This window comes from Drosophila eugracilis, unplaced genomic scaffold (genome assembly GCF_018153835.1).
Source record: "Drosophila eugracilis isolate 14026-0451.02 unplaced genomic scaffold, ASM1815383v1 contig_415, whole genome shotgun sequence".
NCBI lineage: Eukaryota > Metazoa > Arthropoda > Insecta > Diptera > Drosophilidae > Drosophila > Drosophila eugracilis.
The window spans coordinates 694,651-721,819 of record NW_024573278.1 but is presented as its reverse complement, the minus strand read 5'-3'; the positions used below and the strand labels follow the sequence as shown (position 1 = coordinate 721,819).

The following is a 27,169-nucleotide window of genomic DNA, read 5'->3' as shown; positions in this document are numbered from 1 at the left end:
AGTATTATTATTATATATATGGCATAAGGCAATGCAGTTTACTTTAATATAAATAATAATAATATTGGTATTTACTTTCAATATTTCATCAACACCTTGATATACACCTTGGATGCACAAAAAAAAACTGTAGCGGATTAAATTAAAATCAAATATCAATTTAATATCTGAGAAATCAAATAACAGTACAAGGCAATCAAACTTTTGTTTTTTTTTTTTAGGTCCACAAGAAGAAGCGAACACACTATCTTGCTGTGCATCAATATCGATACCGCCGCCGGTCATAATTAAATGATTAAATATTTAGTTAAGGCTCTGAAGTGATTTAACCTTCAATTAAATAGGTTTTTTTTTTGAAATTGCATATCGATAGACCCTGCTTGGTGGTGTAATTATCGAAATCAAGAAACGGCAGAAACAAAAACTCGAGCAACGACATGGGCTTTGGGGTTATTGAGCTCCCACTCCTCTCCGATGCTCTGTCCCACTCAGAGGTTGTTGCAGTTGATATGCGACTACGCATTTGACCTCAATTGCAGAGGCGCGACAGAGATGGCAATATCTGGAGAGATGTCTGTAGAATCTACAGTTCACATATATATGTGAGTTTTATTGTGTGTTCCCTCCTTTTCGGTTTCTTTGGTGGCCAAGCAATTAATTAATTAAAATGTAATTTATGTTTGCTGTTCCAGAGACATTTATTTGTTTTCGAAAATTAAAAACAATTATGAGTAAAAACACAAAAAGCGAACACCAGAACCAAATCAATGGCACAAGGAAAAACCAGTTGCTGCTTAATTATCAGCACAGGCAAGAAGAGCATAAAGTAAAAGAAATACATGACAGACAGTCTTGAGACGAACGAGAAGGACAGAGAGATAGGAAGAAGAGGTCAAAGCCAACTTTTAGGTTCATTTAAAGTGACTGAAATCTTTCTTGGACACACTTACTTTACTGAAGCCTCTCTTAAGGCAGTGGCAAAACAAGGGCTTAGGCTGAAAAACATCTTATTACCCAAAGAAAAATACAAAGAAAATCCTTTTAAACTTATTCAAAACTTACGCTACTTGGATTTGAAGCTAATAGCTGATAACTGTTGGTTTTGCCTCAACCTTCTCTATTTATCAGCTCCAATGCTTTATATTCAATGTTACATACAGCTTCCCATTTATATAATCCACCATTTCGCACTAAGAGTACTGGATACAAAAAGTTTTCCCTACCATATACTCCTGACACTCGACAAATACCCGGCTAAAATCTCAGAAGAGAACGCAATGACTGTGGTGGAAACAAAAGGAACTCAAACAAAAACCAGACTTGACCTGAGCAACTTGTTAGGCTCCACTCGAAAGCTACGTCTAATCTGTTTGCCAGCTTTTTCCCTCCGCACTCAAGGAATTCCACGACTCCACGCCATAGAGACAAAGATGAAAAATTAACGCAAATAGAGAGGTAGGATGGGGATTTTCAAGCGGTGGCCAGGACAGATAAAAGATAAAAGCGAACTTAAGCCAGCCGAGTTAGTTGAACAGCACTTGTCCCTTTTCATTTTCTCCATGGCGCTGCTCTTGAAATTTCAAGTGCTGAAAAGTGAGAAAATTTACAAGAATTTTTATAGTTATTTTTTTTTATGCTGTCTGATATCTAGTCTTTAAACTTTAAATTTAAAGCTATTTAACGAATTTCAATTTGAAATAATTAATGTTTTCCTGTCCATCCCAATTCAATCTTTTCTCTTTTGTGTCCCAATTTCAAAGGATACCCCACCACTTCTGATTCCTGCTGACTCCGAACATCTGACTGAATTACCTGATGATTCATTGCCGAAGGCTTAAACTGATCCAACCGCAAACGTATGTACATACATATGTGAAAAATGAAAAGGGGCAGAAAAAGAGGCTCTGTCAAAGCTTTATGTCAGCTGTTTGTATGTGAAATCCCATCGCTTTGTTTGACAGGCTTTTACTTTTACCCACGCGCACTCCCCCTCCGCCAACATTTCTCTCTTTTCCTTTTGCGGAACTCGAGCATCTAATTTAATTAGATGAAATTTTCACACTATTGGTTTTTGTTTTCCTCCTTTTGCTGACGTTGCTGTTTTCGTGCATTTCATTTGTACGCCTTTTTTCTGCAATTGACTTGGATGGAAGTGGATTGTAAAGTGAAAGAACAGCATTTCCCTAAGCACAGCAATCAGGGGACTTAACTGTCTAGTTTTCTCTCTCAATTATTTTTCTTCTTTAAATATCATATTGCATAGTTTGAAGGAAATAAGTAAAAATAAGGCTAAAAAAGTAACTTTAGGTTAGATTAAAGTGATCAACCAATTTATATTTTGTAAAATATTTGTATGAGTGGAACAAAAACGGTAAAATACCGTGCTTATTGGTACATAATCTACATCAAATTGTATTTTGACTGCACATTTATTGTGTTTTATACCTACAGATTGTGGATTATCGTTTTTTCCTTTCATTGAGAACAACGTGTTCGTGCTTTGGCTATGGCTAACAGAGAAAGAAACACCCCACGCACCCTCATCAACTCACTTGTGGAGCAAAAAAACGAAAGAGGAAAAAAAGAAAAGCCAGCGATTGACAGTCGACAACAGCCTAATGACGTCACCGGTAAGTAGTGCGTGGTGTGTGTGATTGTGTGCGAATGTTTGATGGGTCACTTGTGCTTTGCTTTTTATTTCGGTGTGTGCTGTTCGCCTTTACATTCACATTATTTCTGCTAAATCCGCAATTTGTCCTTGCTTTTATGTGGCACCACAGCTGCTGCTGCTTACTGGTCACCCAGTCCATCGCCCTCCGTTATCCTCTCGCTTTCGTTCGCTTTTCATCAGCGTTTTTCTTGTATTATTATTGGAGCTACTTTTTTGCCGCACGCAACATGGCTTTCTTTCTGCGGTTCTTTCTCTTTCCCTATTCGATACAGTAAAGCTTTCCTAACATTAATTTGCTGAATAACAAAAATTAAAGTTAAAATGAATAAAATATTTTATTCATTAATAATATTTATTATAAATATTAACTTTTAATTTCAATTTATAATTGATTTAATAGATAAATAAAATAATTATTAATCACACAAACTTTTGGAAATTGAAGTCACAATATCAAAGCATTTAAAATCTTTTTTTGAAAGCTAAAGATAATAGAATAGAAAAAGAATAAACAATTCGTGGTAATGAAGTCACACTGTAAATCCTCCTCAATGGGTGGCAGGTGGCAACACTGGCATGGCCTACGTTATGTTGGTAGTTATTCTCGTTTCTAACTGAAAATTTAGGTTATCCCCGCGTTGCCCCTGCACCGTTTCCTCTCCCCTTGCCATATAACAGCTCGGCTATTAAATAATAAAAAGTAATACAAAAAGTTTGTTTTACGTTACACTCGCTCTGTCTCCATCTAAAATGTGTGGAAATGTGAATATTCAGATGTGTGTGAGTAAGTTTATTCGTTGGCTAGCAACAAAATTACGTTAGTTTAGTTTGGTTAGTTGCTTTCCGTTTTCTTTTATTATGTACTGCCAGTGGCGTGTAAAATAAATGTTGTAACATGATTTCTGTTTTGCTTTTTCGTACTTTTTGTTGGATAAACATGGAAGAGAAAAGGCTCAATCATCACCAGTTATTACCTAACCTACTTTAATTACAGCGGGTCAGCAAACATTTATAATTCCACTTTTTGCTTGAGGAGTTCAATTTCCTGGGATAAACCGGATTGTTAAACAAAGGAGTTTGTAAATTGAAACTTGTGTTGGTATTTAAGGAAACAAAGGGGAATTTTTTCTTATTTGTAACTTTTTTCGATCCAGTTTAAGGATCTAAACTTTGGATTCTAAAGTACTGGATCAACAGGGCCTTCTGAAATGATTCCCATCTTAGCGTCACTCATGTATTTCATTCCCCGAGGTCATCTTACGAATCCCCAATAAACTGTAACCCAAAGTCGCTTGTCCCGAAGGCATCGTGATGAGCGACAAGCAAACAAGTGCTTTGTGTGAGTAAATATAGCTGGAAGACCCGAAAATGCAGACAGCAAACACTGGGAAGACCCAACAGCAAACAAATGTGCGTATATAGAACTATAAAACAGAAAGACTTGGGACCAACAAGAACCTAGAAATGTCAATAAGCGAACGCGAGGTAAAATCATCAGCAACAACAACTTTGGACCCACATTCAAGGCAAAAAAGGTGCCTTCCGTCGGCCTGACACAAGAAGGTCGATCAACTAAAATGCCTATAAAATATTTATAATGTGCGTGAGTTGGTGTGCACTTCGTTTCCCGCTTCCTTACACAAACACCGACGCCATATATTATGCACCCACATATGCGGGTATATAATGTATTGGGATTGGAAACCCATTTCATTCACCCCCTTCCGATTGGTCTGCTTCTTCTTAATTTGGCTGGCGTGCCAGAGACGAGAAGAAGCAGACGCCATAAACTAAAAGCAGAAAAACACTTGCGAAAATAAAATCAAATCAAACACACAAGTTTAAATAGAAACATCTTTTAGCTAAAAATAAAATCTTTTAGAAAAATAAAGAAAAACCAAAGTAGCAGCAACAAAAACGAAACTCAACTGATGGTTGAACTTATGGCAAAGTACAGTATTCGCTAGGAAATTCAATAAAAATGTACTTTTTTTTGTTGATCATAAGACAAGACTTTAGCCTTACGATTATACCACTGATAAAAAATACACACTAATTAGTGGTAAAAGCTGCTAATTAAGACAACTAATTCATAGGAGGATCAGCAAGATACCAAGAGAACTTGATTTTCATTGAGGCTGAATAATTACTGCTCTTCAAATATTATTGGATGTATAATATACCTATACAAACTTCTTCAGTTTTAGCAAACTTTCAAAACGTAATCTAATCGCTATCAAAGGGTATAAAACCCGTATATGGGAAATTTATGAGATCAACCAACACTTCCTATACTAAAGAGTGTGGTTTTCCTAGCGCTTATCATTGCAAAATTGTAAAAATAGTCACAAGCCGATATTTTCTACGCACGATTTCTGTATCGCTTGGGATCTGGAAGTAGAGTTTGAACTACAATGCTTATTTGGAGCATACCAAGGCCTCAGATTCCTAAGCAGGATCCGAAACCAGTGGACAAGCTTAGGGTTTCTTGGCTTTCTGTTAGGATTTTAGTGCTAAGAAGCGGTTTCATAAGCTGTTGTGATGGGCGCCATTTCAATGATCTCTTAAGGGGGTTATTTCAAATTAGAAAACAAAAATAAAAAGTTGTTACTATGAATGACAATGAAATTGGTTTAAATTTATCTTTTTTATACTAATTAGCGTTTCTTATTTGTCATCCCACATAAGTTTAAATTCAACATTGAATATTCCGATTAATAATCTTAAACATTTTTTGTAATTTAGTATAACAAATTTGCCTAAACCCCTTAAGAATTTACGTATTCATTAAATTGGCTGGAGGAAACCATTGATTTTTTGACAATCTTAACTCACCTTGCTTGCCGTTCTCGTCGCTGCATTTCGCCTAGCTAATCTCGCTTGAATTTTGGCTCAAGAACTCGATTCGCCTTTTCGTGAATTTTGATAATATATCTTTATCGGCTGCCGCTGCTGCTACTGCTGCTGTTGTAGTTGTAGTTGTTCTTGCTGCTACTGTTTAGCGATGGGTTTGATCCGAAATGCGATTTCTGTTTGATTAACAAACTGAAGGATCACCACGATCTGTGGGATGCATGCGAATTAAGCGAAATATCCTTAACGCCCACACGCGCACTTACACACACAATCACTCACTTAGCGTCCGCGCATGTCGCGCATGCGAACAACACACACGGAAGATCACGGGAGATCCGACGCCCTCTCTCTCCCTCGCTCTACCGCTGGACGACAGGTGTGGGTAATGATCTCTCCCTCCCTCTCGCTATATTCGCTAGCTTACAGTTATTTCTGTTGCTCCTTTTTCTTCTCTAACTGCTGTTGTTGTTGCTATGAGGTCGTCGTTGTTGTTGTTTGACATTAAGTATGAAATTTGAGCAGCATCTCCTTGAATTTTAAGCTTTGTTGGTGTTTTTTTTTTTTTTTTTTTGTGAATTTTGTGTTGGCGTTTATATGTGTTGTAGTGTAGTTATGTGTACAGATGTCAAAAGGCGGGCTATTTTTCGTAGAATTATAATATTTCTATTGATGATAATCCTTTTCCGCTAAACGATTACGGACTTAATTTCAGTTTCAGATGGTGCAAAATAGCCAGGTGTGTGTATGTTTTTGTTGTTGTTGATAGTAGTAAGGAAAACAGTCTCGTGCTACGCTGAATAACTAGGTAAACAAATAATTTTGGCTAAACAATTTGACAAACACACTTTTGCACATTTTATCCAACAATTTGTGTGACAACAAATCCGAAACTCCGAATTGTATTCATTCAGTTTGTTGCTATGTTTTTTCCCTCCCAGTCTCAGCTGACATTATAGGCAAAAGTGCTGCTGCTGCTTTAAAGGTGTAGTTAAATTTCAGTTATGAACAATTTAACCGGTCAGTTGCACGCTTAAACACTCAGCACATGGCATCAGCGCCTGGAAATCATAGCAATCTGTAAAAACAAAAAGATATCATTAAAAATAAGAATAAATAAACAGCACAGTAAAACATCATGAAAACAAATATTCCATAAAAAGCTAGACTTCTATACTTAAGTATCATTTTAATTTCTTAGTTACTAACTACTAGTTAGCGTACAAATTTCTTAAAGGTATTTCAATTGATTATCATATCAAATAAGTTTTTTTTTCATGTTAAAAAATGAAAAAAACTATAGACTGTATAATATTGTGGTATATTATTTAGTATGTTAGGTATGACCGCGCACAGACCGGTCACACTAAAAAGTGCTGATTTGAGAGCGCTAAATAAATTTGCTTATTCTCATTGATTTTCATTTTATTTCTGGAGTGTTATTCTCAATTTCCGGCTTTAAACTTTTAACAAAATATTCTTTTAGTATTAAGATAAACTTTCCTCAGTGACACTCAATACACATCTTAAAAATACACAGAATTAGGCCAATTAGTTGCCGTGCCCCCGCTCCATGTAAAATGTGGGAAAAATATCTGTTTCCGCAAGGTCGAAGTAAATATTTCTGTACGTGATTTAGTTTATTTTTATAAATTTTCACGTTTTGTTATTCGATGCAAAAAAGAGCTAAAGCGGCGGTGGCCAAAAAGCGAGCGAGAGAGTAACAGAGAAACAGCGACAGTGGGGGAAAGAGGCGTAAGAGAGAGGGTGTAACTACTCGACTTTTGGCCATATTTTTTCAATGGGCCGCCTTTCTGCCAACGCATCATTTTGTTTGGTTTGCTTTGATTTCAACCCAATTGGACAACTTGTAGACCCAATTAATTAGCCAAATCTTTATTGGCGATTTACCTTTTATACAGTTTTGCACGCATTTTCACTACGCCTCATTTTTTCACCCATACACTCTCACACGAACGCACGCACGCACAGACACAGTTACACACGTTCGGACCGTATAATAAAATTTGCAACTCGATTTGCAGCTGTGCGCTCGTCGCTATCTCTTTAACTACTTAATTCACTACTTTTTACATATTTAGCTGGTCTTTTATCTGTTTGATTTCCAACGAAACTATCCTCGAAAGACCAAAAACGCACGCAAGAGAGCACGAGAAAAATGGTGCGATTTTTTCCCTTGCCTGCACACACACACACACTCGAACATGGACTGAGACGGAATATGACCGTGGTGGGAAAGCAAGGATATACCAAAGGCGAAATTAATACTAATTACTGATCATGAACAAGTTAGGTAATTACATTAGCTTTCTTAATTAATTTTCTTTTATTTTCTTATGTAGATTTGTGTAAATGACGTGTATAGTTTATGAATAGTTTTTTATTTGTAAAATTTAACTTAATTATGAAATACAAATACCGTATTAAATACCGTTGCCTGGCGTAGCCAATTAGCCGGCAACTTTGTTTATCTACACTTAAAAACTGTATTAACTTTGCATTTTTTTTTGTATATCTTCACCGGCTATATGTTTAATTTATTTAAACAAGCTTCTGCTGAAGTCGTTTATATATCACTGATGAGAAGGAAATGGCTTATAACTTATCTGGTGACAATTACACTTGGCACTGATGAAATTAGCATTCAACACATCACGTCTCTATTTTGCAAAGTAGTTTTTAATTTTTAATCTTAGTGTATAAACTTTTTCAATCTTTTAATTATAATTACGTTCGATTTTTACAGTTTGTTTTCGCGACTGATTTAGGACTAAAAAACGCTACTGCCTTGAACTAGGGTGACCGTATTAGAAAATTAGATAAAATACCTATTATCAAAATACCACAATTGCAACACGTGCGAGTTTTGCTCTCTCTCCAGTTAATAAATAAATTACATTTTATTAAGGATTTATACGATACGAACGTCATGTTAAAAAATAAGAGGAAGCCAGGGAAGTTGGTAAGAGAACTTATATTTATAAATTACAGATTTTGGTCTAGTATTTTCTGGTTATAGGTGAAAAAACCATTAAAAAACGCCGCTCGATTGGAGTCCCAAGATGATTCGCCCACCAAGGAGCACAGCGAGCAGTCGGCAACCAGCAGCGACGATGGTTTTGATGAACCAAAACCCACACCGGTCAAAAAAGATCAAACGCCTATTGCTAAGCCAAAAAAAAACAAGTTCAAACAGAAGGATGACGCCAAGAATGTTAAGCCACCCACTCTGGAGGAGATGAAAGAACTGCGCGATACCCAGAACCTCTTCCACTCCAATCTTTTTAAGCTGCAGGTCAAGGAAATGCTGGAGGAGCTCCAGCTTAAACAAAAATACATAGATTTCATTGAAACATGGCTGGAATCTTTCACTGCCTTCACCAGGCAGCTAAAGGATGGGTTGATGGAGCGGACCCATTTAGAAGTGCCACTAAAAATACCTCAGAAGCCGACCGGTTTTGTTTTCTCTAAACCCACCAGGGAACCGTATTTAATTGGAGCTGCAGGCACAGGCACTTTACTGGGTCCTAAAATTATTGTGGATGTGGCTCTTGAAATGCCAAAGGAATCACTTCATAAAGATGATTACCTTAACCTTCGCTATGACCAAAAGCGAGCTTTGTACCTGACATATGTAACGGAGAGAATGAAGGAGTCTCCAACTTACGCTCAAGATAAATTCACATTTAACTACCACGCAAACAATCCACTGAAGCCAGTGCTGGAGCTGACACCAGTGGCTAAGCAGGTTACCAAGCATCTGCAGGTGCGCCTATTCATCACTAGCCCCCCAAGTAGTTTGAAGCATGGTAGATTCGTTCCCTGGAACAACAATATTCGGCCTTCGTTATACGGTGACGAGTGGGATGAGGATGAGCCCCTGCCCCCCACACAGCACTATAACGCCAACGTGCTATTTGATCTGACTTTGTCCGAGAACCAGGCCCATATAGAAAAGACTTTTAAGGGCAGGCGCAATTTCCAGGATGGACTGCTGCTTCTTAAAGTATGGCTACGTCAGCGAGAATTGGATATAGGTTACAGCGGCTTTGGCTCCCACATCTTGGCTGCTTTTATTGTTTACCTAAACTCGCAGCGCATCCTGCACCAATCGAGCAGCAGTTATCAGGTGGCACGTACCGTATGGAACCAACTGGCCAACACGGACTGGACCAAAGGCATCACCTTGGCACCTGCTTCAGTCCAGACAGAAGAATTAGCAAAGTTCGCTACTTACTATGACGTTTGTTTCATGGACTTCACTGGGCAGCACAATCTGTGCGCAAATATTCCGCTTTCCCTGTACCAGAGGGTTCGGGAGGAGGCTAAACTGGCGGTGGAACTATTAAATGACATGAAACTTAACAGTTTCCCGCTCATCTTTATGCAAAAGTGCCCACTGTACAGTAGGGTGGATAACATCTTGAAGTAAGTTTAAAAAAATGTTGAACTACTTCACAAGTTAACTATATAATTCTGTTCCTTTCTTAGGATTACCAATTATTCGAGTATTAACCAGATGCTTATGCTGCATTCCCAGCCAAAATTCAAATATGATTATGCTAATTACGGCTACCCACAGCTACTGCAATTACTGACAGAGTAAGTAGGCTAAAAGAGTTTTTCTTAACCATTTCATATTACAACATATAAAATCCTACTTGTTAGACTCCTTAAGAAGGGACTAGCTGAGCGTGTTCATTCTATACTACCTTTGGAAACGGAATCTACACCCTGGCCAGTGGAAAACAAAGCTCCTGTCATAGGAAATTATATTCAGTTGGGGTTGATACTTCAGCCGGAGCACGCCTACGAGGTCTTAAACAAAGGACCCGCCACCAACGAAGATCCTGAGGGAGCTGCGGAGTTCCGAAGTTTCTGGGGAGAAAGATCAAACCTTCGACGGTTTCAGGATGGTAGCATCACCGAAGCTGTAGTCTGGGGAACGGCCCAGGATGCTCCCGCCAAGAAGAGACTAATTGTACGTCAGATTGTGCTACATCTGCTGGAGCATCACCTACAGCTGGATAGCAAGGATGTGCAATATATTGCCGCCGAATTGGATCAGGTCTACCGCCTGTCGCCATGGTTTAAAGTTAATAAGCTAAAGACCAAGCTGACACTGGATCAGGATACTGACGCGGAGGCATTGAGTCCACATGTTATACGCTGCTATGATGAGTTAGCACGGCAACTGCACGGACTTAATGATCTACCACTTGAAATCGTCTCCATATCAGGCACCTCACCCGTTTTCCGATACTGTGAGCCACAGCCAGTGCTGCCTCAAGCGCGATTCGCAGAAAACCATATTTTGTCAAGCCATGTGCAACGAGTAGTAATACAGCTAGGTCAAAGCGGTAAATGGCCTAACCAATTGACTGCATTGCGTGCTCTGAAAACGGCCTTTCTTATTGAAATTGGTGAGAAGCTGGAGGAGAAGTGCCATCTTCGGTGGGTAATGACTGCCGAGGGTCTAATGGTTCTAAAGCAGGGCTTTTGCTTCCTGATAGAGCTTGCCCACAACAAGGAACTGGCGTTGCTTAAGCAGGAAATTACTGAACGTGGCATAACCACTTACGTAGACAATCCTGCTAGTCGATCTTTGGAGCGCCAACACTACATCCTTCCCAAAGTGAGCGGGGCCTTGCACTCGCTCCATCAAACACACTCCGCTTTCGGACCCACTGTGTTGTTGGCCAAACGTTGGTTGGCCACCCAACTGCTGGACGATGGACTTTGGCCTGACGTGGCCACAGAACTTCTGGTGGCACATCTTTTCCAACAGCGTTATGCTCCACAGGCAATAGCGTCGCCCCAAACCGGATTCATTCGATTCCTGCAGCTGCTCGCCCACAGCGATTTTAATGGAGAGCTCTTCCTGCTTAACTTTAATAATAGCTGGCAGGGTAAGTACTTAATTACAAGTATAAGAAGCTTGAAGAATAACAATCTAATGTAATTTAGAACAACAAATTGCTGATCTGGAGCACAGCTATCGTAGCGACCGCCAGAGTTATCCTCCTTTGGCTCTAACAACGTCCTACGATATGCAGCATTCCGGTCGTCTGTGGACTTCGGATCAATCGCCCAGCCAACGGGTACTAGGACATGTAACGCGACTGGCCCGTCATTCTCTTGAGATTATCGAATCCAGCCTGATGTCAAAGGATCTAAGGTTTGTAAGGCCAGCCCAATTGTTCCGAGCTTCCAACGAGGGCTACGATTTGGTTATACAACTCAAGCCGGATCTGGTGTCCAATTCATTAACCTACGATCTGGGATCACCATTCGTGTCATTTGGGCAGCCAAACTTTAACTTGCCTCGAGCAGGAGCAAATAATCTTGCAAAGATTGTGAGGCAACTGCGGGTAAGATATTAATGCCTGTAAATTATTTGGGAAGAAATCAATGGTTTTATTTCTGTGTTTTAGTCTGCCTACTCGGACTTTGCTGCATTTTTTTATAATCCCCACGGTGGAAAGGAACTGGCTATTGTGTGGCGGCCACCCACTGAATTCGCACCAAAAACCTTCAAGGTCACTGAGCTACAGGCCTGCACACCTTGCGATAATGGAAAAGTCCAAGTTCTGAGGGAAACGCTGGTAGAGGACTTCAAAATACTACTGAAAGATTTCTACCTGCGGATTGCCACGCCGGAGGAGCTCAAGCGGGAACAACGTGAGCATCAGCAGCCTAAGAGATATTTCAATGCCAATCAACCTCAGGAGCCCAGTTCGAAGCCGAAAAAGCATAAAGCTCAGAAGGACAGTTCTGAACAGGGGGCACCGCCCAAGAAGAAACGTCTTATCAAAAGTACGTCTCTAAAGGCCTTAAAATAGAATAAGTCATAGCTTATTGCCTATCTGTGTAAGTTAAAAAATTATTAAACATAGCAGATTTTAAAACATATTGTAAATTTTTTTTAAGACCATAAGTTTTGAATCAAAAAGCCCGTAGAAATATAAGAAGGTATTTCTCTAGAGGTAACAATTAGAATGAATCATCAATGCTGTTTGTTGGTGTACGCTGAGTCCTGCCTTCGTTGTAAGTGCAGTTCATCGTAGTAGGGATTGCGATCGATGAGACCTACTTGTTTCTTGATTGGCTTGGAAACTGGAGTTTTGTTCAGGGCTCGTGAATATACAGTTCTACTCTTAAGAAGAGTTTTAAAAAATTCCTGGTCATCTTTTCTTAAATTACGATCCGATCGCTGAGAAGAAGATTTTCTCTCAAAGTCCTCATACTCCACATCTTGTTGATTGAGATCGAAGTGAATATGACGGGATGTGCTAGGTTGCTCCGGTGGAAATCTGTTCGTTGAAGTCTGCTGCGATTTACAGTGCCGACATGGATTGCTCTGTTCCGGAAACGTATATTCACATTCGTTCGATGTATAAGACTCAGCAGAGGAAGTCTCCAACAAATTGTTAAATGACGTATTACAGCCCGTGGAGACTGTAGGCGGCTGAGCATGGTAAGTTGAGTTTTGTGGCTTCTCCTTCACAATGGGACTTTGGCTGGAAGAGGTCTGGGTTTGGCAACATGCTTTCTGTGTCATCTCCCTATTCACCATTGTAATTGTATTAGAAAAAGCCTGTGTTTGGCAACTTGCGTTCTGAACTTCTCTTTTCACAATTTGACTTCGACATGGACTGGTCTGAGCTTGGCAACACGCGTTCTGCGGCGGCTGCTGTCCAATTGGTTTTGTATCAGGTAGGTAATGTGTCTGGCAGCTGGAGTGATTTTTATCGCATGAAGGGACAGTGCTGGCAACCGGTGTTCTTCATCAGGCCACTTGTTGAAGTTCCGGCGCTATAGCAGATGCGGAACAATGCCTCCCGATTCGTCCTTGCTCTTGGACCAACCCAATTGAGTGGTCACGCTGGCAACAGTCTTAGTCGGACACGAATCCTGCTTGGTGGAGTTCGAATGATGTTCAATGTCCATCTGTATCTTGGCCCTCTTCTCTGAAGCCTGATTTATAAGATCGCCAAGAGTGCATAAATTGGTGGTGTTGGGCAGAGAGTAATGAATCGGAGCCGGTATAGCCGAGTACACGGGACACAGCTGCCCATTACTTCCTAGGCGATTGTAGCTAAGCATCCGGATGTCCTCAACACGACGAACATCCTGTTGGGTAAGCACGAAGATCTCATTGCCCACCATGATGGGGACTTGAAGATATAAATAGGTAATTAAATTATGTGAATAAAATTATTCCGATCTTACTGTGTACAGCTGGTGCCGCCTCCTCGGATACGTGCATCACCTTCTGAACAGTGGAATTGTTGGCCATTGTCTTATTTATACAAATAATTTTGAAAATGTTTTTAAAAATCTATCTGAAAATTTCAAAGCTACACAAATTTATTACGAAATAAATTAAAATGCAACTGTGATGCTTGACATGTTTAAATCTTTAGAAATTGAAGTACAAAATGAGTACAAAAACCGAGCTACTAAACGGACATTTAATTTAAAATACGTTTATTAATGGATATGGGGAAAGATCAAAAACAGACTGATCTCATCCGCTGGAAAATAATATCTTAAGTTAAACATTTAAATTGAATCATAAACTAATTCATTTTGAGGCAGCTGACATGAAGTAATATAAGTATTCTAAGTATTTTCATAAATTGGCTTTTCCCAGCCTTAAAAAGAGATTGAATCAAAGGAATAAAATTGGCTTAGAGGCAAGTCAAAAACTCACAGAAAAATACTTAATTGCAACACTCAACCGATTCCTAACAAAAAGTTATCTTTTAGGACTTTTCATAAAGTTTCATTCTATAAATACAATTTTAAAGTCGGGACTCTGTAATCCTATTTAACTCCGAATTGATTCCTCCTTAACATTCGGCGTAATGGTGGGTCCCGTCGTTACGGAGTCTTTCTCCTTATTGCCAAAGTCTGGATACAGTTTAGCCACTTGCCCCAACGGCGTGCAAAGGCGACCAGAGAAATCCAATCGTTTGTTAGACTGACTTCGCTCTGCCGAGGAGATGATATCCAGCAGGGACCTAAAGCGAAATTATTATAAACGGATGACTAATGGTAGGCCGACTTACCTTTGGCCACAACTGGACATGCGACGCTTGCTGGCCTTGAGAAGGCTATTGGAGTTGTTGCTACCACTGGCACTGCCGCTGCTGATGGGTTCCAGGCGTTCAGGTGAGAGTGGGGATTCGGTGTATGATCGTAAAAGACCGGCACTTGATTCCGATTTAAGTGGCGCATCGCCGTAGGCTGCTCGTAAACTTTGCAAACTTTCCAGCAGATTCTTATGGTGTATTGTGGTGGCATTTAGTTGGATAAGTTGTTCCAGCTCTCTATACAGCAAGCGATACTGGTCCTTGGCCTTGGAAAGCTTTAGCCTAAGTAAAAATAAGTAAAATAAAGCATTAAACTAAATCTGAACAAGGGCAGATGTATAACTCAGGAATTTATAACATACCTGGCTCCATTAGTGTGGGTGAAGGGCAGAACATCGCCGCGTGAGGCGCTTTTATAGAGTTCGTGGATGTGCTGCTGGCACCGCACCTCCTCCTGCTTATCCATATCCTCCTTGACCAAAAGGTGAAGAAAGTGTGGTAGCCAACTAATCTGACGCTGTAGGTGAAACAGGATCGATGAGCTGGTGGTCAGGGGGAAGTAGCGTGGCAAACGGCGCGTTAAATTTGCAGCAGACGGGTCCTTAACTTTCAGTGGCACCATTCGTGACATCTTAATAAGCTGTCCCAGTTCCGCGGTGCGGTAGTCCGAGACGCGTCCTCCGGGCCCGTCTGCAATCGCTGGAGCCTCATCCATGCAGGACCGCGTGATGCACAGGGAATGCACAAAGATCTCTCCGCCACGGGCAGATAGCATGTGACTGGTAGCTTTGGAGCCCGTCTTTCTTGGCATTTCTAGCAATACAGAGCGCCCGTTAAGGAGAAAGTTAATAAGACAAGAGCTGGGCCGAGAGGTCACGTCCACTGGCGTTACCAGGAACTGTCCCAGGCAGGGTTGCAGATCTGCAGAGCCGCAACCGCGCGGTGTGCACCACTTGAGGGTTACCGTTTCGTATGTGGCACCTTGCTTTATACTTGTGGGTAGGCTAAAGTCTGGGCCACAAGTTATTGAGTGAGCCCTCCGGCTATGAAGGATTTCCACGTCGTAGTTGGCGCTGGAGTTAGCGTTCTGTTCCTCCTTCATCGGTATGTTAGTAACCGTAGTGCTGGCCAGGTCATAGTGATTCAGGATTAGGTGTGTCAGCTTGTACGAGATGTCCGGGGCACTAACCGTGTGGATCTCCACATCGAGCAGCGGAGAGATATTAAGCAGGCTGCGATTGGTGACCAGTGATTCAACGCCCAGTGGGACAATATTAAGTATAACTAGATGGCAGTGATCAATTGCCAGACCCTTCTTAGCGGGCGGCGCTGCCAAGGCATTTTGCTGGACCAGAACCGTATTAAAGATGTCCTCCAAGCTCTTCATGCTGGTGTTATCTCGCGCCGAGGTGATGCAGATGACGCGACCCTTGTTGGGAATTCGTGTCACTTCCTCGGGACCAAAGTCGGCCATCGCCGCCAACTGCTCATCTGTGGGTTCGGCAAGCGCCTCAATAGCGGCTCGCAATCCGTGGATCACAGAGTAGTCTGAGGGAGTGGGCACATTGCGGGAGGGCACCCCCACCATCACCATAGCGTTCATCACGTGCGACATATTTTGCGTACTGGGACTCCAGGTATTCACAATGTGTGCCGCTGTATCTGAAACGATGAAGCGCACGTGCTTCTTTCCCGGGAAGAGATCCCAAACTACGCGGCAATATTCGATGGAAGATTCACAGGCGCACGTCCAGAGGCTTTTGCTGAACTGGGATCCACCACCTCCTCCACCGCCAGATGCGTTTCCCGCTGCTCCCGGTCCACCGCTGTCCGCAGAAGGTTTTCCCTTAAGAAAGTCCATCGAGATGTACTCCTCGCTGGCAATGCTGAAGTAACGCGTGTGGTCCAGCACGAAGATCGTCTTCTGGTTGCGTTCAAACATGGTGGGATTATCTGGAGAGCTAAAAACGGAAGGGAATCAAACAAATGCCTATTGTTTACAATCCTTGTTTACCACAATCAGCTGGTGTGGTGAGCTTACACCGGCGCAATCTTCTGGCAACATTGCGAAGTAAGGTGAATTACAGAAGCATAATGTATGCTGCGTTTACACTACTCTAACTTTTGGACAACTAAATTAAATTACCATTACAAAAGAAAAACAAACAGATCTTAGAATGGAAAGCTCTTATCTTTTCGGTATATTTGTGGTAAGTGTGCGCTTATTTTTATATATGTGTTGTTGCAAATTTGAATTTTTAAACAAATGCTGTTAAAATGTATTTATATATACACGAACTGTATTAATAATAGATTATATATAAATATAGAGCAAAAACACGAAGATCTTTTTTGTTAATTTTTTTATAAAACTATATTTTTTTATTAAAATATAACAAAAACATTCGCCCGCTTTCGTTTTGCCAAATCTGGTCACACTACACTCCTTGAGAATCACGTTGTTGGACGTTGAGCAAAAGCTGTCAAAATTTCGTAATATTTTCTAGATTGTTTTTTTCCTTATACTCTGAGTGAAACGCGCGAGTAGCGCACGCCAACGTAGTAGCACCATGTCATGGCTTTTGGGCAGAAACCGGCAACAGCCGCAGCCGGAGCAGTTTCCAGATGGAGGTGGAGCTGCTGATCCGGAGGGCAGGACGGCCGGCGAGAAGTCCGGGGACGCTCAATTGAGCCGGGCGGAACGTAAGGCCATGGAGGCATACCGCTTTGATTCATCGGCGCTGGAACGAGCGGCAGATGCGGCGAAAACTCTGGAGCGTTCAAGTAAGTAGAAAATTTCATCAGTCAATTGCATAACCGACATGCGCCATGCTATCACAGCGTGCGTGTGAGTCTGGGAGTTAGAGTCCATGCCCATCACACATGTTAATCTCGTGCAGAACACGCCCGGGAGGCCCTCGAGCTATCAAAGATGCAGGAGGCCACTCGGCAGACGGAGTACAACACCAAGGTCAAAGAGTACGAGGCCCATATTGAGCAGGCCAAGGTCGAGCAAAAGCGTATCGATCACGAGGAGCGCCGCAAGACCCTCATCGAGGAGACCAAGCAACAGCAGCAGAGAGCCCAGTACCAGGATCAGCTGTCCCGTAAACGATATGAGGATCAATTGCAGCAGCAACAGCGCGTTCAAGAGGACAACCTGCGCAAGCAGGAGGAGAGTGTTCAGCGACAGGAAGCCATGCGCCGCCAGACCATTGAGCATGAAATCGAGATGAAAGAGAAGAACCGGCTCAAGCTCCTGGAACACGAACTGCGGGCCAAGGCACGTGTGGATCGCGAGAACCGCGACATCAACCTGGAGAAGATCCGTCTTAAGGCTCAGGAACATCGCACCACCGTACTGGAGGGAATCAAGTGAGTAATTCTCAAATTACTAAGCTATATTAAATAATGTATTTTTTTAATTCTCGTAGAACCGCTGGCACTGTCATTGGCGCTGGCGCCGAGGCTATGCTTACCGATTGGGACAAGGTGTTGACTGCTGCCGGCGGACTTTCGCTGCTAGCTTTGGGCGTGTACACCGCCAAGGGAGCCACCGGCGTTGTTTCCCGATATGTGGAGGCACGCATCGGCAAGCCCACACTAGTGGGTGAGACGTCGCGATTTGCTTTCCTAGATGCCCTAAAGAACCCTCTGAGCTACCTGAAGAGGCTGCGCGCCAAACCAACCGATGCTTTACAGGGCGTGGTCCTTAATCCAAAACTGGAAGAGCGTCTACGAGACATTGCAATCGCCACGAAGAACACCCGTATCAACCGAGGAATGTATAGGAACGTACTGATGCACGGCCCTCCCGGAACGGGCAAGACCATGTTCGCCAAGAAACTGGCGGAGCACTCGGGCATGGACTTTGCCATTATGACTGGTGGCGATGTGGCACCCATGGGCAAGGAGGGTGTCACGGCCATCCATAAGGTGTTCGACTGGTCGCACACCTCGCGACGCGGCCTGTTGCTGTTTGTGGACGAGGCAGATGCCTTTTTGCGCAAGCGTTCATCAGAAAAAGATCTCGGAGGATCTGCGTTCCGCCCTGAACGCCTTCCTCTACCGTACCTCCGAGCAGAATCCTAAGTTTATGCTCGTGCTGGCCTCCAACACTCCCGAACAATTCGATTACGCCATAAACGATCGTCTCGACGAGATGGTGGAGTTCACACTGCCTGGCCTGGAGGAACGTGAGCGCCTCTTGCGCCTGTACTTTGATAAATATGTGCTGCAGCCGGCCGCTGCGGGAGCAAAGTAAGCCCTTTTTTAGATAAATCCTTCAAAATAGTCATTTACTAACAACGTTTAATTACTTTTAGACGGTTTAAGCTAGACACCTTTGACTATGGTCAGACGTGTTCGAAGATGGCCGCTCTCTGCGAAGGCATGTCGGGTCGAGAAATCTCCAAACTGGGTGTTTCCTGGCAAGCGGCAGTTTATGCCTCCGAGGATGGTTTGCTCACCGAAAAGATGGTAATGGACAGGTGTTACTCCGCCGCTCAGCAGCACAAACAGAAGGTGGGTGTTAAAAAGTGTAGTAAACATGAAGCTCTGGATGAAACTAAAATTTTATATCTTTGTTTAGATGGCCTGGCTGTCAGATCAAGAGCGTGCTGATCACAAATCCATTACGGGCGCTGCTGCACCGCCTCTTACGCTAACTGCCAATAAACTGTGAGGCGTGGAGTTGGAACTGGAGTTAAAGTAGATGCAACCTGCATTCAAAACTTGTTTAGTTTCCTAATCATTTAACTTTAAGTTGGTAACGCACAGGGCTTTATCTTACTACCGGATACCAAACAGCAGCCGAGACACCAAATAAGTGCATATCGGTTATATGTATGCATTTAACGCCTGTACAAAATCGTTGGCAGTAGCACGTGTTCGTCTATAGATGCAATTAAGTTTGACCCACTGATAATTGTATTATAAGCTTGCATTAACTGTCTCACTAGTGTATACAATAAGAAGTATATATTTTAACTGCTGTTGTTGCATTTCGTATGTTAAAGCTTTGGACGTAGATTGTAAATTGAAACCGGTCATCCCAGCACTGTGAGAGATTTATATTAAACTTCTCGCTGGTGGTGCCAACAATTTGACTTGTCCGCAGTGTTTTCCTATGTATGAGTATGAAGTAAATATATATATATATTACTTGTTAAATGTTTTATTTTGGCTTGGGTTAGAATTAATGCTCCAGAAAAACTAAAACTAGATGAAAGGTGAGAAAAGATTGATCGAAATCGGGGGTATTCACTTAATCAGGATCTTTTTAATTAAATATAGCAAAACATCTATAATTCTCAAGAAGTTATTAACCTGCCTGACCAAACAATTAAATAATAAATAAATAGATAAATAATAATAAATATAAATTTCCTCCGTGACATAATGACTAATTATCACTTAACTTTTTTACAAAAGATAATTTTAGCGGGCTTTATTTTAAGTTTTCATAAAATAACAGTATTGAGTAAAAATTACCTAAAAAATAACTAGCATTGAGACCCATACGGCGTCGCCGTGTCGAAGTGAATGACAAAACGCGTCGAGTGAGAAGATGGCGTAGAAGTCAAAGAAAATTCATTTAGTTTGAGGAAAAATTTGAAAGCCTAAGGAAAATTTAACTGGGTTTCCAAAAAACATAGCTGAACTGTGAACAGAGATGTATCCGGGTAGAAATGGCAACGCGGACTTGGGATACAACAAGCATGCCCACGTACATGGCCAACATGGCCATGGGCACAACCATAATCACAATCAGTTCCTGGTGCAACCCCCACCGCCACCCACTCATTTTTCTCTGCCTCCGGGAGGTGGTCAGGGCATGATGACGCCCCTTGTAGGCGGCGGTCTTCCGCTTGCCATGCAGGGTGGTGCCGGCATCGATTGGGCACAACTGGCCCAGCAATGGATTCACATGCGGGACGCTACGCCGGTCACCATGTCCGTGGCGCCGCCACCACCTATAATCGGAAATGTGCCGGACTACCACCATCAAACGATAACGATCCCGGTGCCAAGTGCTGTCCGGACGGGATTTCCACTTCTTGAGGAGCACGGTGAGGCAGATATGGACATGGACGACGAGAATGAGCGTGTCCAAAATGCAGATACGCCTCCACCGCCTGCTCCAGTAGTTACGCAATCGCAATGGCTTGCAGCTAATGAGGCGCCTGGTGCTACCGTGGACGCCTCCACTGGTTCGGGTAAGTGAAAAAGCTAAAAAGATATTCATCTATTCATATATTCAGCTAACAACCGCTCCATCCTTTCCTATAGCTGTCACACTGGGTAAGCAGCAATGGAACAACTGGCAAACGCAGTCCGGCAAAACCACAGGCAATCCCACGGCGCATATACCTTCGTTGCTCAAGCTAAACGTCAGCAATCCCAATGAGCCGCAGCGACAGCTGCAGTTGCAGTTGCAGGCACAGCAGCAGCAACCGCAACACCCAACGCATCCGCACCATCCACAAACACATCAGCAACATCCCCATCAACATCACCTAACACCACATACACATCAGCCACAGCAACATCAGCAGCAGCAGGAAAGCGGAAGTGGCAGTGCCAGCACCGATATCGATGCCAACAAACGCAAAATGTTGCCAGCTTGGATAAGGTGAGTGTCCAAAAGACACTTTTATATATAAAAATCTAAATGGAATTTTTTTTATTAACTTGTTGCTTTCTTCAGAGAGGGTCTGGAGAAAATGGAGCGCGAAAAACAGCGGCAGCTAGAGCGCCAACAGCCTGATGAAGAGGTCAACCATGTTAAGCAAGTATCAAGCAAAACACTAACACCACCTGTTAATCTATTGAACATCGCGAATGTGGTAAGTAAGGTCAGGGCGTGCAGGGTTAACTGACACTCAAAAACAGACTGAATAGTGCCGAAAGTGTTTTTAAAACATCTCACCCCAATTGGTTGCTTACAAAATCCAAACGGGACTAAACTAAACCGAAACTAAGGTTTCGTTATTAGTAAACCCAAACTAAGAACCATACGGACAGTAGAACAGACTGCAGATAGAAGTGCAGACTGTCTATTAAACATTCCCTTGAAATTTAGGCTAGCGACAGCGAAGATTCCATTGACCTGCCTGGAGAGGGCCGAGTGGAACTAAAGGAGCCGCAAATAGGTAATGAATTAATAAGTAAAGATGGCGATAACAGCAGCAGTGAAGAAGATGAGAATGAGGAAGAGGACCATCGTGGACACATAGAAACTGGGAACCGACAGACGGAACAACAGAGAACAGCTACCAAAAACGATGTCAATGGTAAAACCTACGAAGAAAGACTCGCGGATCTGGTAGGCATCACCATTTTGACCCGGATGTTTGCTAAGCCAGGCGATGAAATCGAGTGGTCTCAGAGGCGAAGAAACTGCGGAATGCAGTTCGTTCACTCTTCACTAGAGTTTCATTCCCTGGCCACCGGCTGCACATCCAAAAACCCATATGTATAGTTTTTAAACAATCTATGAACACCCAATACCACCCATCTGTAGATGCTTGTGGTGCGTCGGACACTAACCGAAATCCTGCTGGAAACCACAAACGAAGAAATTGCAGCCATTGCAGGCGAAACTCTGAAAGCACACCGCGCGAAAGGTACATTATACATTACACTTAAGTTCATCCCAAACCGATCTCTTCTAGCGCTCGCGCGTGAGTGTATGTGTGTGTGTAAGTAGTTATACATATATAATAAGACAGCGCGGATATATCGCGGACTATCGCTATCCAATCTAAGCGTGGATGACCGGACGTTTCGGCCAAAGCGATTGCAGCCGAGTTTTTTTTATTTGGCGAGCGTGCTAAAACCTTTTTTAATCCTATGTCTCTGTTAATCTTTAAATCCCATTAATGAATTGATATATGAAACACCACACAAATCAATGAAATCACTTGCTGAATTTTTTAATCGTTATATATAATATATACCTATATATATATGTATGTATGTGTAAATCAAAAGCGTCATCAGCCCAAGTGATTCGCAAAAGCGCCTTGTCCTCCATTACCGGCAACCTGGGTAAGTAACCAAATTCTAGTTTAGTTCGTAAGTTTGTTTTGCACAATTTTTTGTTTAGAGGTAGTCTGAGTTCTGCTTGGTCCTCTCTTACTATACCCCGATTCCTAATGACAAAACAAAAATACAACTATTGGATATTCCTATGGCCAAGTTCTAACTTTCTGAGCTTTTTCCTGTAATTTTGGAGCCTCGGTCAAATCTTTTTCGTCCCCCTCGGCGCAGTTTGGTCTTTATAGCTCGCTTCTCTGTATTATCTTTTCCCTTCCCCTGTTTCCTTAAATTCTTCTAAAGAAATATTAAAATTCAATGTAAAATATATAAAAAAACTGCGCCGAATCTATATCGAAGCCTGGTAGCAACAATTAGCACTTGATTGATTTGAATTATAGGTTTAGCAGCCTATGGCGATTCTTCCAGCGAAAGCGAAGAGGATGAAGACGACGAGGATGGCGAGCGCCAAGCGGATGCCGATAAAAGCGTGCACCTTAGCGCGGAGGAGTTAAAGGTAGAGAGATTCAAAAGTTCTCATAAATATATATGTATACGTGTACCTTATTTTTTAGGCTCGAATACGGCGCAGTAAGCGATCCTTCGAGAAAGTCATTGACGACATTGAGGATCGCGTGGCCAAGCAAGAGCAGCGCGATGAGCTAGCCCTCCAGAGGCATCGCAAGCGGGAGCTGGAGCGCTCTGAAGCTGGCGCTGTTGAGCATGGACAACCGCCGGTCAATCCTGAACTGCCCGGAGAGTTACTCGGTCAGTCTACTCACGATAAGCCTCAGCAATTTAATGGTATGTGAACCAAATATATTTTTGCTAGCTTCCACTAATCATATGGTATAAACCAGGGAAACGGCCCAGTCGAAAGGAAAGAACCACTCGTTTTAGCGACAACAAAGACGGCAAACAGCAGTCACAGAGCTATGTCCAACAGGTTGTGGCAGCTGCAGCTGTGGCACCAATAAGCACTCTGAGTTCAGGGCCGCATAAGCTTAAACCTGTTCCCAATCCGGCCACCAATCTTCTGCAGATGCCGGAATCAGTGGCAACCATGTTAAGTGCTGCCGACAAGGCACTGCACAAAGCCAATAAGTCGACTCACAAGTCTAAGAGCAAGCGGCGCCACTCTTCCACCTCGTCCTCTTCCAGCAGCAGCAGTGGGAGCAGTTCGAGCACTGACAGCGACGATAGCAGTACCAGCTCAGGAGCATCAAAGACGTCCAGCATTCGCGGCAAGCGAGTCCGACGACATGGGCACCGTAGCCAAGGTAGCAGTCGAAGCAAATATGAGCGTCGAGACAGAGAAAGAGAGCGGGAACGTGATCGGGATCGAGATCGGAGTCATCGCCAGCATCGCAGCCACGTAAGTGGTGGCAGTAGTAGTGGAGGTCATCGCCAGAAGCACTCTGGAGAAGATAGAGGCGGCAGCAGCAGCAGTTACCACCGCTCCTCGCGGCAGAGCAGTAGCCGCACCCACGATCACGGCAATAGCAGCAGCAGTCGCAAGCGACACCGCACGAGATCCCGCTCCAAGTCGCGCAGCACTCACCACTCCAGCTCCAATGCATACTCCTCCTCTTCTTCCGCGTCGCATCCGCGCAAGCGCCACTAAGAGTACATCTATAGCTAATTGTTATATATATAATTCTATTTTTCTTCTGTTTAAGATGCTTTCAGTAAAGATTTTAATCCAGCATAATAAATTCAAACTTCCAAAAGAAAACTTCTCTTTATGATAAGGGGGCATATTTGGGCGGAAAATGAAGATATACTCGTACATTTCCCATGAAGACTTTAATAGTGAAAATTTATAATTATTGTTTAAACAGCCCAAGAAAATCTTAGGAAAATGTTTACTGTGTTAAATAAAATACAAGTTTGATTCTGTTTTAAATTTCAAAATAAATAATTTATTTTTCATATTGCTAATAACAATTTGTTGCTAACTTAAGACTGGTAAATTGTAATACTATTAATATCGTCTAAAAGAATATTCGATCAAAACATTCTTGTCAGTCTCAAAAACTTAAGCGAAACTATGAATTAACCCATTGATGAATAAAAACTAGGAACTTTGGCTTTAGTCCACCTCCTCCACCGTGGGTCCAGAATAGCCACCGAAACCTCCGGCCTGCTGTCCACAGTTGGCGCCTGGACCGCCAGCGGATCCCGCTCCCGCTGCCTGCTGATGCATCTTTGTCATGATAGGGGAGCAGTGGCGGGTGAGCTCTTCTAGCTTGTGGTCGAACTCCTCCTTCTCGGCGGTGGTATTGCTGTCCAGCCATTGAATAATCTCATTGCATTTCTCCAGGACAGAGCTCTTGTCAGCCTCTTCCAGTTTGCCAGCGGGTGCTTGCTCCACGGCCTGCTTCACATTGAAGACGTAGCTCTCCAAGGCATTTCGAGAAGTTATGCGCTGACGCTGTTTTTCATCTTCATCGGCGTACTTCTCAGCCTCGTTCACCATGCGGTCAATCTCGGCCTGCGAGAGGCGTCCCTTGTCGTTCTTAATCGTGATGTTCTTGGCCTTGCCCGTGCTCATCTCCTTAGCGGTGACGTTTAGAATTCCATTGGCATCCATGTCAAAGGTGACCTCTATTTGGGGCACACCCCTTGGAGCTGGTGGAATGCCGGACAGATCGAAGGTGCCCAGCGCATTGTTGTCCTTGGTCATCGCACGCTCGCCCTCATATACCTGGATCGATACTCCTGGCTGGTTGTCAGAGTACGTGGAGAACGTCTTGGTCTGCTTGCACGGAATGCGGCAGTTACGCTCTATCAACTTGGTCATCACTCCACCAGCGGTCTCAATTCCCAGTGACAGTGGGGCCACGTCCACCAGTAGAACGTCCTGGATCTTTCCACTTTGATCTCCGCTGAGGATGGCGGCCTGTACTGCGGCTCCGTAGGCCACTGCCTCGTCCGGGTTGATGGAAAGGTTCAAGTTCTTACCGTGGAAGAACTGCTGCAGCAGGCTCTGCACCTTGGGGATGCGCGTCGATCCGCCAACGAGCACAATGTCGTGGATCTGGCCCTTGTCCATCTTAGCGTCGGTTAAGGCCTTCTCCACGGGCTGCAGGGTGTTGCGGAAGAGGTCCGCGCACAACTCTTCGAATCTGGCACGGCTCACCTTGGTGTAGAAATCGTGGCCTTCAAACAACGCGTCGATCTCGATGGTGGCCTCCGTGCTGGAGGAGAGCGTTCGCTTAGCTCGCTCGGCAGCCGTCCTGAGTCGTCGAAGGGCGCGAGGGTTGGAGCGAAGATCCTTCTTGTATTTGCGCTTGAACTCCTCTGCCAGATGGGTGACCAGCCGGTTGTCGAAGTCCTCGCCACCAAGATGAGTATCTCCAGCGGTGGAGCGCACCTCGAACAGCGATCCCTCGTCGATGGTAAGGATAGAGACGTCGAAAGTTCCGCCTCCCAGATCAAAAATTAGCACATTGCGCTCTCCCTTGAGATTCTTGTCCAGTCCGTAGGCCAGTGCCGCCGCTGTGGGCTCGTTGATGATACGGAGCACATTCAGGCCGGCGATGTGACCAGCGTCTTTGGTGGCCTGCCGCTGGGAGTCGTTGAAGTAGGCGGGCACCGTGATGACAGCGTCCGTGATGCTTTCGCCCAGATACGCCTCTGCCGTCTCCTTCATCTTGGCCAGCACCATCGAGCTGATCTCCTCGGGAGCGAATCTCTTGGCCTCGCCCTTAAACTCCACTCCGATCTTGGGCTTTCCGCCGTCACTCACCACCTTGAAGGGCCAATGTTTCATGTCCTCCGCGATTTTGGGGTCATCATACTTGCGCCCGATGAGGCGCTTGGCGTCGAACACCGTGTTCCTGGGATTCATGGCCACCTGGTTCTTGGCGGGATCGCCGATGAGGCGTTCCGAGTCTGTGAAGGCCACATAGGACGGGGTGGTGCGGTTGCCCTGATCGTTGGCGATGATCTCCACCTTGCCGTGTTGGTAGACACCCACGCATGAGAACGTAGTGCCCAGATCGATTCCAATAGCTGGCATTTTGTGAGTTTGTTTCTTACTTGGTAATGGATACTCAGATGTATTCAACTTATTATTCTTTTCTTCAGTAATAACTTCTTAATAAATAGCAGTTATTTTACTTAATTCACTTTATCTTGCAGTTTGTTTCAGAATGTTTAGCTTTTCAGCTGCGCTTGTTTTGCTTAGCTTTTGCTTAGCGATGTGTTTAGTTTGCTTGTTTGAATTCAATTGAAGCAAAGAGAACCGAGCGGCTGTATTTATACCCAGTCGCTCTCTTCGCGAACATTCGAGACTCGCTCTCTCGAAGCACCGAGAACTGTGTGATGTTGGTGGTGCGCCAGAGCAACGTACCGGACAATAACAGAGAGGGAGAGCCGGTAATGTTGAGAGTGTAAGCAGAAATTGTTGTTGCACTCGAAATTTCTCGACTTTTCTTTGGGTCAAAAAACAGACCTACCGCAACAAATGCTATTTGTTTGG

The 27,169-nt window shown here is 43.4% G+C and overlaps 6 protein-coding genes across 7 annotated transcripts; 3 read left to right on the top strand and 3 right to left on the bottom strand.

Annotated features, from left to right (window-relative positions):
* The first annotated feature begins 8,369 nt into the window (after positions 1 to 8,369).
* Positions 8,370 to 12,455, top strand: LOC108111476 (nucleolar protein 6). Its single transcript, XM_017220948.2, has 6 exons — positions 8,370 to 8,507; positions 8,565 to 9,973; positions 10,037 to 10,147; positions 10,214 to 11,454; positions 11,513 to 11,916; positions 11,980 to 12,455. Exons 1-6 carry the CDS (start codon positions 8,475 to 8,477, stop codon positions 12,385 to 12,387), a joined length of 3,606 nt encoding a protein of 1,201 aa, XP_017076437.2. The 5' UTR covers positions 8,370 to 8,474; the 3' UTR covers positions 12,388 to 12,455.
* Positions 12,456 to 12,541: 86 nt separating this feature from the next.
* Positions 12,542 to 13,949, bottom strand: LOC108111481. Its single transcript, XM_017220964.2, is given in 4 exon segments — positions 12,542 to 13,307; positions 13,309 to 13,386; positions 13,388 to 13,722; positions 13,778 to 13,949. Coding segments are annotated over 4 exon segments (1,236 nt in total). The 5' UTR covers positions 13,845 to 13,949; the 3' UTR covers positions 12,542 to 12,551.
* Positions 13,950 to 14,018: 69 nt separating this feature from the next.
* On the bottom strand, positions 14,019 to 16,680 carry LOC108111477 (protein asunder). Of its 2 annotated transcripts, XM_017220950.2 has the most exons (4): positions 16,658 to 16,680; positions 15,006 to 16,604; positions 14,620 to 14,925; positions 14,019 to 14,571 (listed from the first exon to the last, which is right to left on the bottom strand). In XM_017220950.2, the coding sequence occupies exons 2-4, from the start codon at positions 16,583 to 16,585 to the stop codon at positions 14,379 to 14,381; spliced, it is 2,079 nt and encodes a 692-aa protein (XP_017076439.1). In that variant the 5' UTR covers positions 16,586 to 16,604; positions 16,658 to 16,680; the 3' UTR covers positions 14,019 to 14,378. The 2 variants fall into 2 exon arrangements, with proteins under 2 accessions (XP_017076439.1, XP_017076438.1); XM_017220949.2 differs by lacking the exon at positions 16,658 to 16,680 and having other exon boundaries at positions 15,006 to 16,646.
* A 399-nt stretch (positions 16,681 to 17,079) lies between these two features.
* Positions 17,080 to 19,815, top strand: LOC108111529 (ATPase family AAA domain-containing protein 3A homolog). Its single transcript, XM_017221049.2, is given in 6 exon segments — positions 17,080 to 17,427; positions 17,544 to 18,018; positions 18,078 to 18,666; positions 18,668 to 18,903; positions 18,969 to 19,167; positions 19,235 to 19,815. Coding segments are annotated over 6 exon segments (1,806 nt in total). The 5' UTR covers positions 17,080 to 17,213; the 3' UTR covers positions 19,328 to 19,815.
* Positions 19,816 to 20,207: 392 nt separating this feature from the next.
* On the top strand, positions 20,208 to 24,413 carry LOC108111482 (arginine/serine-rich protein PNISR). The gene is made up of 9 exons (XM_017220965.2): positions 20,208 to 20,861; positions 20,935 to 21,277; positions 21,353 to 21,491; positions 21,728 to 21,970; positions 22,169 to 22,271; positions 22,639 to 22,695; positions 23,085 to 23,200; positions 23,259 to 23,487; positions 23,544 to 24,413. The coding sequence occupies exons 1-9, from the start codon at positions 20,318 to 20,320 to the stop codon at positions 24,305 to 24,307; spliced, it is 2,538 nt and encodes an 845-aa protein (XP_017076454.2). The 5' UTR covers positions 20,208 to 20,317; the 3' UTR covers positions 24,308 to 24,413.
* Positions 24,414 to 24,577: 164 nt separating this feature from the next.
* On the bottom strand, positions 24,578 to 26,922 carry LOC108111483 (major heat shock 70 kDa protein Ba). The gene has a single exon (XM_041818904.1). It carries the CDS (start codon positions 26,705 to 26,707, stop codon positions 24,776 to 24,778), a length of 1,932 nt encoding a protein of 643 aa, XP_041674838.1. The 5' UTR covers positions 26,708 to 26,922; the 3' UTR covers positions 24,578 to 24,775.
* Positions 26,923 to 27,169: the final 247 nt, after the last annotated feature.